Genomic DNA, 12,965 nt, shown 5'->3' with positions numbered 1-12,965 from the left:
AAAAAAAAAGAAAGAAAAAAAAAAAAGTAGTAAATATAGAAATAAAGGTAAAAACCAGCCTAATTTGCCATCTGCTAACTCCGTTCAGTCTCTCAGAGTCTTATTGCTTTCCAAGTATCTCCCACCCCTTAAATAGCTGCTTTTTGATTATTTTCCTCAAGATTGCTTTGCTTTCTCCCCAAGTTGCATCTCACCTTGTTATTTCCTCTCTATATTTATAATCTCCCCAGGTCATTTTCCATTATTTCTATAGCAATGCCTGGTTTTTGACACACCTCCCAGTTTAATATCTTCTGTTAGTTTAATTAACACACTGACTGCACCCTCTCCAAGCTCATTAACGAAGTATTAAATAAAGCCAAACCTTGCATTACTGCTTGCAGTGCCCCACACAACTCCTCCCCATAGCCCCGTATGTTTCCATTAACGATTGCCTGATGTTCACCATCCATTAGCCAGGTTTCAATGTCTGCAGCAGCATTCCTGTCCAAGCCAATTTCTACCTGTACATCACAAGATTATTTAAGACACCAGTATCATCCTCTTTTCTTTAGGTGTATGGACCAGTGCAGCTAGACTTTTAACCAGCTAAGAATCTGCCCTTATGCAGCTCAGTCTCATGCTTTCCCTTCATCCTCTAATGCTGCAACTCTGTGCAAAAAGTGATCATGTTTGATTTCCTCCTGCTCAGCATTAGGTCCCAGCTGAGCTGTCAGTTCAGCCCAGCTACCTTTCATTTCATCAGGGTATGTGACATGTTGCCTCTCAAATATTAATTCAGATTTGCCTGCATATTAACACTGACACAGATTTGTTTCAATGAGCTTCCATCATTGTAACTGAAAGCACAGTCGAGTCAATCCCATTTGTTTCTCCTGATTTCACCCTCTAGTATGGCTCCGACTATGCCAGACTTTAAAGACCAAGCAGGATTTAACACCCCATTGATATGCTTAGCTGAATGGGTATGGTCCAGGTGTACTCTGTCGATTGTGGGTCTGTATGGTTACAGATAGTTTCTCTTATCCCCAAATAGAACTGGCACACAGATTTACTGGAGCTGCTTGTGTGCCTTTAGTGCCTTGGACTTCAGTAGCTTAACAGTGACTCAATTATCTGGGAGGAAATTGGCCTGCTTTCTTACAAACGCTTTTGTATTACCTTTGCATTTCATGGCACTGGGGTTTGCCCAAGATCTACAATATTTATAAAGGTAATTGGAGTTGTTCATTAGCTGGTTCTCACAGACTCTCCGATACAGTCCATCTAGATTCCTTCATCCGCAGTTTTTCAGTTCCTTCCTTTATTCACATGCTTTGTGCCAAATGTCAGGACAATGTTAGAGCTGACTTAATGAGGATTCCCCTAGCTATAGGGGAATGCAGGCAGAGTTACTCCTGCTTTCCCTACACCAAACCTATTGCACATATATAAATGGTGCACCAGGGAAAGGTGGCAACAGATGTAGTGTTGCTGCAGCCTGTGCAGCGTGTGTGGTGGCAGCAGCCAGCACATCCTGAGCAGCTCTGAGGTCTCAATTGCTCTTTAGGACAGGTTGGTCGTGGTTCAGGAAAAAACCAGCTCAGGTATTTTGGTCGTCCTCTCTCAGAGCTGCCAGACACGTTCTGGACATCGAGCTCTAGTTCTGAATACTGACACAGCTATCTTTATTTTGTATGTATGCAGAGAGATTCCTTTATAATTCTACTAAAAATCCATATTTTCGCTAGTGGAGCTATTCCAGATGAATAGTGAGGCAGCTCTCCTCCAAGTGTACCACAAAGGTTATATGTTTTCTGGTATTTATTGTTTATCTAACATTATCCTCTCCCTTTACTTTAGCTCCCTGCTTCTTCCATGGCTCCCTTTAAACATTTCTGCAAACACATCGTTAATTCCTCCTGAATATCTTGGAGGCACAGAGGATTTCCCAGTTCAGCTACTGCACGTAACACTGTCAGCCAGAGCTTCGAGGCACAAGGAGGTAAGAACCACTTCAAGCACATGGGCCAAGGGAGAACCATTAAGTTTTAGCAGGTGAGGCTAGGGTATATTTGAAATATTCCTCTTCTCACCAGTAGAGGGAAGTCATGCAAATACACAGCAGTTGGTGCAGTGCAATTTTGTTATTCCCATTCCTACAGTTCTTCATTCAATTCTCCTCCTTCCGGCACAGGTGGATGGGTGGGGGCAGGTACATGTCAACTTCAGAGACATTAGGAAAGGCAAAACTTGCAAGAAAAAGGTAATATCAATTATTAGATCAATTAGTGTAGTTGGAAAAAAATCAGATAAACTTTCGAATGCACCTGTCTGTCTTCAGGTCTGAAATAGCAGCTCACATGTTCAAAAACCTGCCAGCTTTTTCCAGCTATACTCCATTGATCTAATTAAAAGCAAAACAAAACAAAACTTGTCTGCCTACAAACCTGTCTTGCTTGCATCCACAGATTATCACAGCTGCAGTAATACAACCCCAAAGAAACAACAGTGCGAGCATCTATGATGACTAGCCTAGCCTGTAAGAAGGCAGAGCATGGACCACATCCCTGACCTAGGTGTAGAGATGTGCCTGGTCATACAAGGAGAAGGAGAGAAGGCTGAGTCAATAGAGGAAACCATGATAAATACAAAGCACCTACCCTGGCGTCACTTAAAACTTCTCAATATGGCTTAAAGGGGAAAACAAAAATTCATCCCCAAATATGGACTCTCTTGAAATGGTGGGGGAGAAGGAACAATGTGGATTCCCACCCCACGGTGAGCAGCAACAGCTCTGCGAAGTAATGAAGGGTTTGTATGAAAAGTGGATGGAGTGGGGAGCAGTTCCCATTGGGGGACCATTGTGAGCAGCTGCTTAGCATCCCAGAGGGAGCAGGAGCAAGGAAACATTCAGATCTGAATTGGCAGTTTCCCCCACTCTTAAATAATGTATCTATGAGATGGAGATATCTGTGACTTGCACACAGCAACCCGCTGAGCCACTGCTGCCATGGGGTGAGGACACTTCCAAGAGATGCACATCACTCTCCAGGCACAATCATCCTAGGACAGCCACACCTCCAGGCATGCTTGACTGCTCAATTTGACTCGACCCAACGATATAAAGGGGAGAAAAGACACTAATAGATTTTGACTGAGACGCACCACTTAATCCTTTTTTCCCCATCAGTAAGCTCTCTTGCTTTCCCTTCCTAGCAGGCATTATGTAAATTGAGAGTCCCCTGAAGTGATATTTGCAACTGCAGGATCATACAAGAAAGGGCACAATGCTCCTTTGCCAATACAACCCCCTGCCTCTACTATTCTTTTTCAAATAATACTATACTCATGGTAAGTACTAAAAATATGTACTCCACCATTCAAGCACTTAATGTTCTTAAATGCCACTTTGTTCAGAGGAAATAGTCTTTGTTAAACATGAAATTCACTGGGAATGAAATTTATGTTTCAATCTGATTTACTTTTTTTTTATATATATATATGTGTGTGTATTTATTTTTTTCAGCTGATTACATCAGCTAAATCTCTCTCTAAAATGCCATGCATCTAAGGCAAATACTTAAGGGATTCTGTTGATAACTTATTGGCAATGCTGGGTATCATCAACTGCTGGCTTATGTCTGAACTTTACAGCCACTTCCTGGCACTTGAATGATGCACAGTGAAAGGGTCACTGGGAAAAGAAAAAAGCTTATAGTGCAGTGCTATCAGTGTATGTGCTGTGATCACTACAAAGAAATGGTTTAGCCAATTTTAGTTGAGGTAGTAACATATCAAATTAAGCAATAGGAGACTGAAGCCCTAAGTTTTCCACGGCAGAGAGAAACAAACATCCTCTGAGACCAAGGCTGACTTAGACAAACATTCCTCTAGGGCACCTGACAGTAGTTAAAGCTCATTCAAACTTGAACCACTGGCTGTCTCCCTGCTATAAAAAAGGTGTGATTTTCAGCAGCAACGAAAACGACCATCACCAAGAGGAAGCCATTTAAAATCCACACAGGGATCCACTTGCCTATACCCTGAGCTTTATTTCTTTTTGCAATGTTGAAAGCCACACCAAACACTCAGCCTATTGTTTTATTCAGATTGATTCTTCTTCCAAAGACAGAATTGGTTTCCGTTTCATACCTCTCCACATTGGTACTTTGTTGTCATGAATTATTCAGGATTAGTAATGAAGTGTGGATCACAGTGTCCAGAGTCCTTCGCAGAGGAGGTCTGCTATGCACTATTATTTAATTCTCAACAGCATTGTTCTCACTTTATTAAAAAATATTCATCGTAGCTTTTAATTTATACAGTGTCCCAGTGATCTACTGAATATTCCCCCCATTTTCCTGGTAGCTCTATTTATATTTGCTGTATAACTCTGGGCAAGTGCAGGACTCACAGTCCTACTGGAGGTAATGTGTTAGTTCTGATGTCCTCCTAGAAACTTCAAGTATCAGGTGATACATCAGATATTTAGTTTCCCTCTTCTTTGCCATATCCTGCAATCTCGCTCAGTTCTCACCTCATCTTCCCGCACGCTAAGTGCGCTCATTGACATAAATGACTGTTTCGCTTAAGCATAACTTCAGTGTTTGGCCCTTAGCTTCTGTGAGAGCAGTGGTGATGCCCCAGAGCAGATGAAATGCTCAGGCGCTTCCTCAGCTTATTTGAGACATCAGTACAGAAAGAGTTTGACAGCATGACTCATGACTAAAGCTGTGTTCAAGGAAGGAAGGACAGAGGAAGGACTGTCCAGCACAGTCAAGAAGAAAATCTGCAGAATCGTCATAACCATCCTGCAAACATACATTTCTCACTAATCCCATCTGGTCTGATCCAAAGGCCATTGGATTTTGGATTTGGACCAACATGCAGGCACCTTTGCCTGTCCAAATCCCATGTAGAATAAAATGTTGGCTCTCTTTATTGGCAGAGGATTTAGCAATAGGAAGAAGTTCAGTCCAAACCCTTTCTCCATGTGTGGCTGTTCCAAGAGCTCCTAATTCACAAGGGCTCAGCCTTGACCCTACATCCTCCTGCTTCTACTGCAGGATCATCTGGTTTTCCATCAGCACGACTCTAATAAGTAACTCACATAAGTAAGTCACTGAGTAGCTAAAGCAAATTGTTAAAAAGGAGGAACTCCTCTCTGCTTTGATAGCCAGTTATTAACTAATCGGCGTGGCAGTACTGGGAAGGTTGTAGGTGGTTCTGTAACCCATCAAGCCAAAATGTGAAGAGCAGATAATTTTTATTTCATTATGCTCTTGTTCTGCACAGTCTTCAATATTGTCAGAGTGCTGTACGAACTTTAACCAATTAATGAAACATGAACTGCTTATTAGGTGACCCAAAAGGTCTCTCCCCTACGATCTGTGAATAACAAATCAAAATCAACATGCTGCTGGTAAATGCATATGCATGAAATCTTTTAAGACATGATGGCTAAAATAGCTAATAATAGCTAATAATAAACCTCACAGCATTGTTGAGAAAGCAAAACAGGAAGGAAAAAGAAGCCAGCGAAAATAAAACACTCTTCTGCAAAACACTGCCTAGGCAAGTTAGCATCAGCTAAATGATCAATAGGTCACCATTATGTATGATATTTACATCTGATCTGCATTACTGCATTGCTGTGCTGAAATGTCCAACAAGGCTTAAATCAGCTAGCACTTCCTTCATTAAGATCTGCCTTCATATAAAATTCACCTTGATTTATGAGTTTGCATTCAATGCTGTACATTTGAATGTAACACTGCCAAACTTTCTACTGTGTTCACCTGCTGGTTGGAGAGCAGAGATATTTCAAGATGAAAACAAAGTAAAGATGGTTGTAGAAGGCTTATTATTATCAAAGAATGGAAAATAATAGACTTGTGCGTATGCTCAGCCTTCTGCTACCATCATGCCACCGTGTCTTATCACTTTCTGTTACTGAAAAGTAGTCTACACACCATGTATTTCCTTAATCATGGATTCATTAACTCTTTCGCACACACACAAACCTACAATGATTCTTTTGCTTTCATTACCTAAAAAATGTTGGGGGCGTTTTTCTTGGTATCTGCTGAATAGAAACTTACTTGGGTTTAGAATCTGGAATTTCAGGTGTTTTCACTTTCTTTTGTACATACACATTTTAAATTCAGATGGGCCCATATCCAAGCTCAGTCCAACCCTCATTTTCCAGAAGGTGAATTTTAGCTACTCCATTATTTGAATGTTAATTGTGTAGCATCACAATAAAACCACACATGTTCCTTGAAGGCATGAAAAACTCCCTCCTGACCCTTAGAAAAATCTGCCAGTTATTCCTAAATATAAAGCTGGCTAATCACAAGTTCTGTAAGTAATTACACAGCACAGAGCACACAGAGCCTTCCTCTTATTGCACTAACATTATATTCTTCAAGGGACCACTGAGGAGTGACAAATTTGAAGTATTAAGCGAGACATTTTCAAGCAAGAGTTTAAGAACAAAGGGCCAACAGAGAAGATGAACATAAGGAAATATTCAACAGGAATAGGGAAAATGGGCTTCAGTTGATAAACAGATTTTACCCTTTCTGTAAATCTCTTTGCCTCATTCACCACTCTGAAAGTGTATGACTTTTAGAGTTGTTCTCAGCAAGTAGCCCCTTGCTCCTAAACATTTAGTTTTGGTCTGTCCAATGACTGCTGATTTATGCACTTGAACTCTTTCACTTCCTAACATGCTATAAATAAGCCCCATCTGGTCTATCTCTCTTCATGTCCAAGTCCCTTCTTCCCCCAGCCTAACTCAGACAGTCCCAGTTAGCTAATGCTTTCCTTTAAATAAACTAGACTTTTCAAAACTTGATCTAATGCCTAGGCTCTTTATGTCCCTTGAAAGAAGACTCTAACAGCTGCTCACTGTTACTACACACTAGATCAAGTATTCAGAGATGGATCTATCAAAGAGGTCAACTCCCTCCTGATACTACATTAACTAATCTGCTGCTATTTTAAACTTTGCTTGGCTTTGTTATTACTTCTACTCCACTGCACCACCATTCAGCACAGACATACTGCATTTCATAATCTATTTACCCAATTGATCAAGATCGTTCTGTGAACTTCATCCTTCTAAATTTTAACCATTCTTCCTATTTTAGCATCATCTGACAACATATGACAGCACAATATAAATCATAAAGAAAATGCTAACACAAAGCCAACCCTGTAACCACCTGCTTTTGGCCACAAAAATAAATTTGTCTCTTTTCTTCATTGTTTGCTATGTAAGAAACAAGGCGATATGTTTGCTCACCTCTTTATTCCTGTAAGATTTTCTCACCTGGGTCTTCCTATTGACTTTGCCACAACTGCTCACATAAATGAAAGCTTTACTCTCGCAGTTTGAAGCTTCCAGGATCAGGTCCCAGTTCTTTACCTGTCTTAATAATTTATTACCTAACCTGTATATGCAAAGTGTGCCGAATAATACATCCTGTGAAAATTTTTTAAAAGCCTCTGAAAATCCCAATATATCTGCTGCTTCCCTCCTATCTAGATCAATATTTATTTAATTTAAAAAAGGAATCCAATTTGCTTGACATGATTTACTTTCCACAGATCCATGCTGGCTCGCATTATGATGCTGCACCCTTATTGAACTGTATGCAACTGTAGCCTTATGCTGCTAGGAAATGTCTTTTTGAGACTGCATTTATAGGCAGCAGGATCCTCTGAGGGATCGCAGTGCCCAACACAAGGAATCCAGCACATGCTTATTGCCAAACTGGTCTGTTATTTTCCAGCTCAAACTGTTTTCCTTTAAGACATCAAAATAACATTGACTCTTTTCGAATGACTTGATGCAAGCTTTTAGTTCTGATGCATATTCACATTGCAAATCATGGCCATGTATCAGGAATTGTCCTGTGCCCAGCATTATAAAATCCCTACGCAGAAACAGTGCCCAACACCCATGGAATCTGGACTAAGGCAACAGTCCCACCGTTGATCTTATTGTTGGGTTTCAGTTAGAAGCTAAGCCAGATCAGCAGAAACAGAATCAAAATGTCAACAGCACATAGCTACATGAAGAAGGAAGCAGCTTCAGGGTTTCCTTTTGTTTTGTGTTCATGTCCCAAATAATGCTTCTCCTTAGGCAGGCTTTTCCTTCCATGGTGACATGAAGCACCTTCACCCATCCCACTGCTCACTTCTCTGATCCCACACTTCACCTGGAGACTGATGATCAAATACGACGATGCGCTACTGTCTCGGTATATTGTCTCTTGCATCCTTAGTCCTATCTGCTCAGATAACAGGTGATGTTCTCTTTAATGAGCAGACATGCCAACAGAATATGCCACTTCAACACTCATCTTCTCCTAAGGCTTCAACTCCCAATTCTGCTGCTATCACTGAATTCTGCATGGCTGCCTGGGGTAAGTTCTGTCCAGTACTGATGGAGAGGGCAGAACCCTCTCTGCTTTCTCAGTCTCTCCAATTTGGCAGTTCCCAAAGCACTTCTAGAATCTCATCCTAGCAATAAGTATTTTCCCAGCTATTTGTCTAATGAAGTCTCTATTTTTATTCTTCCTCCCCTCCGTTTCCTCTTACCATGCACTAACAATGCACTGAACTGAGCTCTTACTGGTTTCTGAGAGGATAATTTGTGTGCATGCAATTGTTAGAATGGGCTGGAGTATCTTGGTGTATACTTGCCAAAGTGGCATTCATCACTGTGAAACTGTGAAACAGAACAAAATCCCATTGCAGTAATGGGACTTTTTAACCCCTTTGTGACAGTATGGCTAAATGCCCCTTCAACCCCACATGTAATGCCAACATCTGGGCACAGAATCACAAACCTACCCAATTCCAACCATGACATAAATACAGAATTTGTGCAGGTAGTATCAGGCTGTTTGTGGTATTTCTCATCAAGTACCCTACCTTGAACTCCATAGGGGTGTACTTCTCGTTCTTGGGGGTTGTGTTGCCCTTGTAATGGAGATGGTTGGGAGTGGTTGGGTGGATAACAGTCGACTCCTGGGACTGCCTCTGACAGCGCTGACAGTACACGTAAATCACAAACGTTAAGAGGCTAGAGCCGAAGAAACAGGAGACCCCAGTGGCAATCAGATGGATGAGACTAAAACCTGCAAGGGAAATTACAAGAGATGCTATTTTTAAAGAACAGCTTTTTTTTTCCCTCTCCTGACAAGACCACAGGTGCAAATCAGAACTATGACATCTCGGGATCAACATTAATAAGCTGTTGAAGCCAGAGCCTTACGTTCTAACATAAACTGACATAATCTCCCTGCAAATCGGCCTCCCCAGTGCAGCTCTGGCTTGTGCAGTTTAACAGGTTCATGCATTGTTTTCTCAAAGCTCCCTCCCTGTCTCTCCTCTCTCCCCTCTATTGATATTGAAACTAAACATTATGTTAAGCTGACAGCTAAAGAAATGAGCCATACAAACACTGCACATTAATGGATTCCAAAGCATGCGCGTGTCATGGAAATACGGGAATTAAAAATGCTCAGTGTTTCTCTGAAGGGGAAGGAAGGAAGAGGAAAGCCCTTTTTGTTGGCTGCCCTAAATGCCTATAGGACTGTGTGTGGGGTGGGGGGAGATATACATTCCTCCCCCATGTAATGCAAGTGTGCGCAGCACTCTTGCTTATTTACAGGGTGGCATTGCCTTGGCCATGTATGCACTACCTCTGAGGTGTATTTGTATCGCTGTCAGTGAAACAGGGGTCCTCAGGGGAATGGGAAAGATAAGGTGGAAAAAGGAAAGGGGGGAACTGCTTGAAAAACACTTCTGTGTTGGCTTTCTCCACAAACTGCAAAGATAGGAAGTCAATTGCAGGTAGGTGCCGGCAGGGTAGCTACAGTGCAAATATTTCAAAAAGAAAAGCTCTTGGACTATAAAAGCCTCCTACAGAGATCTCTCCACATGGTATTGCAGCAGCACCCTCCAAGCACAGCGCTGACCTCTGGAAGGAGCTGTAGTTGTGTGTCCCACGCACTGGGAGGTGCTTAACTCACAACTCTGGCTGGTGGGGGGGGAAGACAAAGTCAAATAGTACTCCTCATTCCTCCCTCACCTCAGAGAGTCTCAAACCCTATGGTAAAACCAACCATCAACAGATCGCCACTGACAACAGAACAAACAGTAGTGACCTTTACAGCCACCAAGTTAATGAAGCAACCAGAAGCAATCTTGGGTGGCAAAACTTTATGACCTTGTTGTCTTTTGCTATGTGCAGGGCGGGTCTACAGAAAAAGGGTTAGTATTGATGACTCCAAATGCTACTGCCTTTCCTCTGCCTTTGCTCTGTCATCTTTCAAAGAGGAGTAGCAGGAGCCCTAGTGCCTGGGGGGAAACCCTAACTGCTTCTCCATGGGCAGCTGTCCCAAGGGACAGCCACATGGGCTCAGTGGAGACCGCAGTGGTAAAATTCCCATAATACTTAAAAAGCCAATTCATTTGGACAGGCTGCTGTGTTGACTGGACTGTGTGCAGAGAAATGGAATGGACTACTCAGAGAGTGGCTTTAAATGAGGTTCATTCATAGTCTGATCACGCTGTGCATTTTTTTGGTGCCATCTTACATTTTAACTGATATGCTTTTCAAACAGAGAATTCTGCCCATTAGTCTACTGCTCTCTTCTAATCTTTAGTTAAAAAATATCCTCCTGAGTTTAAAAAGAACAAAACCAATAGAGTTCTACAGCAAAGTAATGCACTTCAATCATAATTACTGTAAGGAACATACAGAATATATTAGACTGATGAGCTACATTTATTTTTTAAACCACACTATAAAATTCTATTGCAAGATTACCACTTTCTGTTGTGTTTTGGACGATGGTCCAAAAAAACAGCAGAAAGATAATTTCCTACTAAATGTTACAAGACTTTCCCAAAAAGACATTTCCTTTCTAAAAACCTCCGCCTGCTTTATGTCACTCCTGAGAGCTAAAACACAGAATATGCAGCCGTGCTCAGTGAAGCCACACGACACTCCACCGCATTCTCCTCCTGTCCAGCTTTGCTTATATGGCAGTGAATTTTTCATTTCACTGTTACATTTAAGAATTCACTGCAGTGGGAAATCCTTTCTAAAACATAAAGCGTTCTTACATTTCTCTCTCACTTTTGAAAGACCCATCTGAATTTTCAGGTGACTTTTAGCTGCATCTTAGGGAAAAACAAATTATTTGTTTGCAGCATGTGAGTCCCCAGGGGGGGAAGCTTTCTGATTCATCACTCTGAAAATATAGATTTTTCTTTCTCAGACGCATCAACAGAATTTCTATTGATTGGCTTCTTTGCCAAATATTGTAGAGCACTAGGTAATAATATTTGTTCTGGTAAAATGTAGATGGCAACAGTGAATACAATGATGGCGGTAAAAGAAGGAAATGTGTATACAGCGCACGACAGCAGAGTGCAAGCCATAGCAAGGAGTCCTGGAACTGAAGCACCCTCTGAGGGAGAAGTTGTGACGCAGAAAGCCAACTGTTACATTGCAGGTGCTGAAATCTTAATTCCATTCATTGCCCCACAGTCGCAAACCGAGAGGCCACATGTCTGTGCCAAAGGTGGCATGCCTTTTTTTGCCATGATCTCCACAGGGAGAAGAAATTTTGGCAGCCTGCAGACCATCTAGATTTCAGGAAAGCAGGGATGTTACGCTAGCAGGAATTGACATGGTCATTAATGTGAAACTAGCATTTTAAAATGTCGAAGGAACCTGCCATTTTCTTCAGTCTGCATTTTTATCATAGGGGCTCCTAGGGCAGTGGAAAAGTGACACTAATGACTGGATCTTTCCAAGTCACATGCAGAAAGGAGACACAGCTTCTGTGAGAAGTGAGGACTTGAATGGAAGGAAGTGCTTGGAGGATAAGTATAAACTCTAATCTCATCCTATATCAGCAAACTATGTGTATAAGAGACCCTGTTCACTGAAATCTTTATAGGTTATTTAAGAACACCTGCCTCCAAACAGCTGGAGGCTTACAGTGGTGGAATGAGGAAAATCCCTTCCTTTCTCCCGAACCATTTACCTTGTGGGTACAGGCAATGTGCTCCCTGGTAATTAATGACCCTCAGTGACCAACCCAAACCCCTAAGTAAATAAAAATCTTGGAACTGACAAGTGGACATGCGGTACATTCCTCCAGTCTGACTCAGACAGCAAGACTCCAGTGGAATTAAGGCTATCAGTGGGATATGAGCTGTATAGATTAATGGTTTGGTTGATACTGCACAGGGAGAAAAGAAGCCAGGTTAAGATAAAAATAAGATATATAGTTAGTGGTACCCTACCTCCACAGTTCGTGTTCTCATCAATGCTGGAGGCTGGCAGGATCACTAAACAAAGAGAAGAAGATTGGAGAAAGTTGTCAGTTTGCCATCACTTCACTTCTTTCAGTAATTAAACCCCCTGTGCTCCAGACACAAGAAGTTGCTCACGTGTTCTGCAGCAAGCTGAGAGTCTCTCTAAATTGAATTATAAACTCAGAGTGTGAAACACATGCGACAAAACCTCTCCAAAGACCTGACAATTCCAGTACTGTTACCTGATCACTGTTTAGCTTCTTTGATTTAGGGGAAAGAAGATCGCTGAGAAAACCATGAAAAAGAAGAGTACCATTGCCTAGCGATATCAGATTTTTAAGTCAGGGCGCTGTAATCCAGAAAACATGTGGAAAGGGGTTATTCAGTCTAGGCCCATAGCAAATATTTGCCTGAGAGACTCAATTTCCACAAAAACAGGGTGGAAGATGTTGATGACCATCTGTCCCTCAACAGTGTCCTCTACTAGACCCCACTTCACGCCCCAATTTTCTCCATCTGCCTCACCTTATTTCTTTGCTCTTTTGGGATGCTTCTTTTGATACCTGAACTCAAGGACCTTTTGTTGCCCATATCCATATTGAGGAGATAATTTTTATAACCCAGCCTGAGAA

At 41.7% G+C, this 12,965-nt stretch overlaps 1 protein-coding gene across 7 annotated transcripts in view; it reads right to left on the bottom strand.

The window, feature by feature from the left end:
- SEMA5B (semaphorin 5B) overlaps positions 1–12,965 on the bottom strand; it is a 280,379-nt gene that overhangs the window by 13,360 nt on the left and 254,054 nt on the right. For all 7 annotated transcript variants that reach the window (XM_064451222.1, XM_064451217.1, XM_064451220.1 and 4 more), the window contains 2 exons: positions 12,322–12,366; positions 8,929–9,134 (listed from right to left, as the gene is read on the bottom strand). In XM_064451222.1, coding sequence (XP_064307292.1) covers positions 8,929–9,134; positions 12,322–12,366 — 251 coding nt within the window. The remainder of the gene's footprint in view (positions 1–8,928; positions 9,135–12,321; positions 12,367–12,965) is intronic.

Source organism: Phalacrocorax carbo, chromosome 5 (genome assembly GCF_963921805.1).
Source record: "Phalacrocorax carbo chromosome 5, bPhaCar2.1, whole genome shotgun sequence".
Taxonomy (NCBI): domain Eukaryota; kingdom Metazoa; phylum Chordata; class Aves; order Suliformes; family Phalacrocoracidae; genus Phalacrocorax; species Phalacrocorax carbo.
The sequence above is the reverse complement of the archived record's forward strand: the minus strand, read 5'-3'. Positions and strand labels throughout refer to the sequence as shown.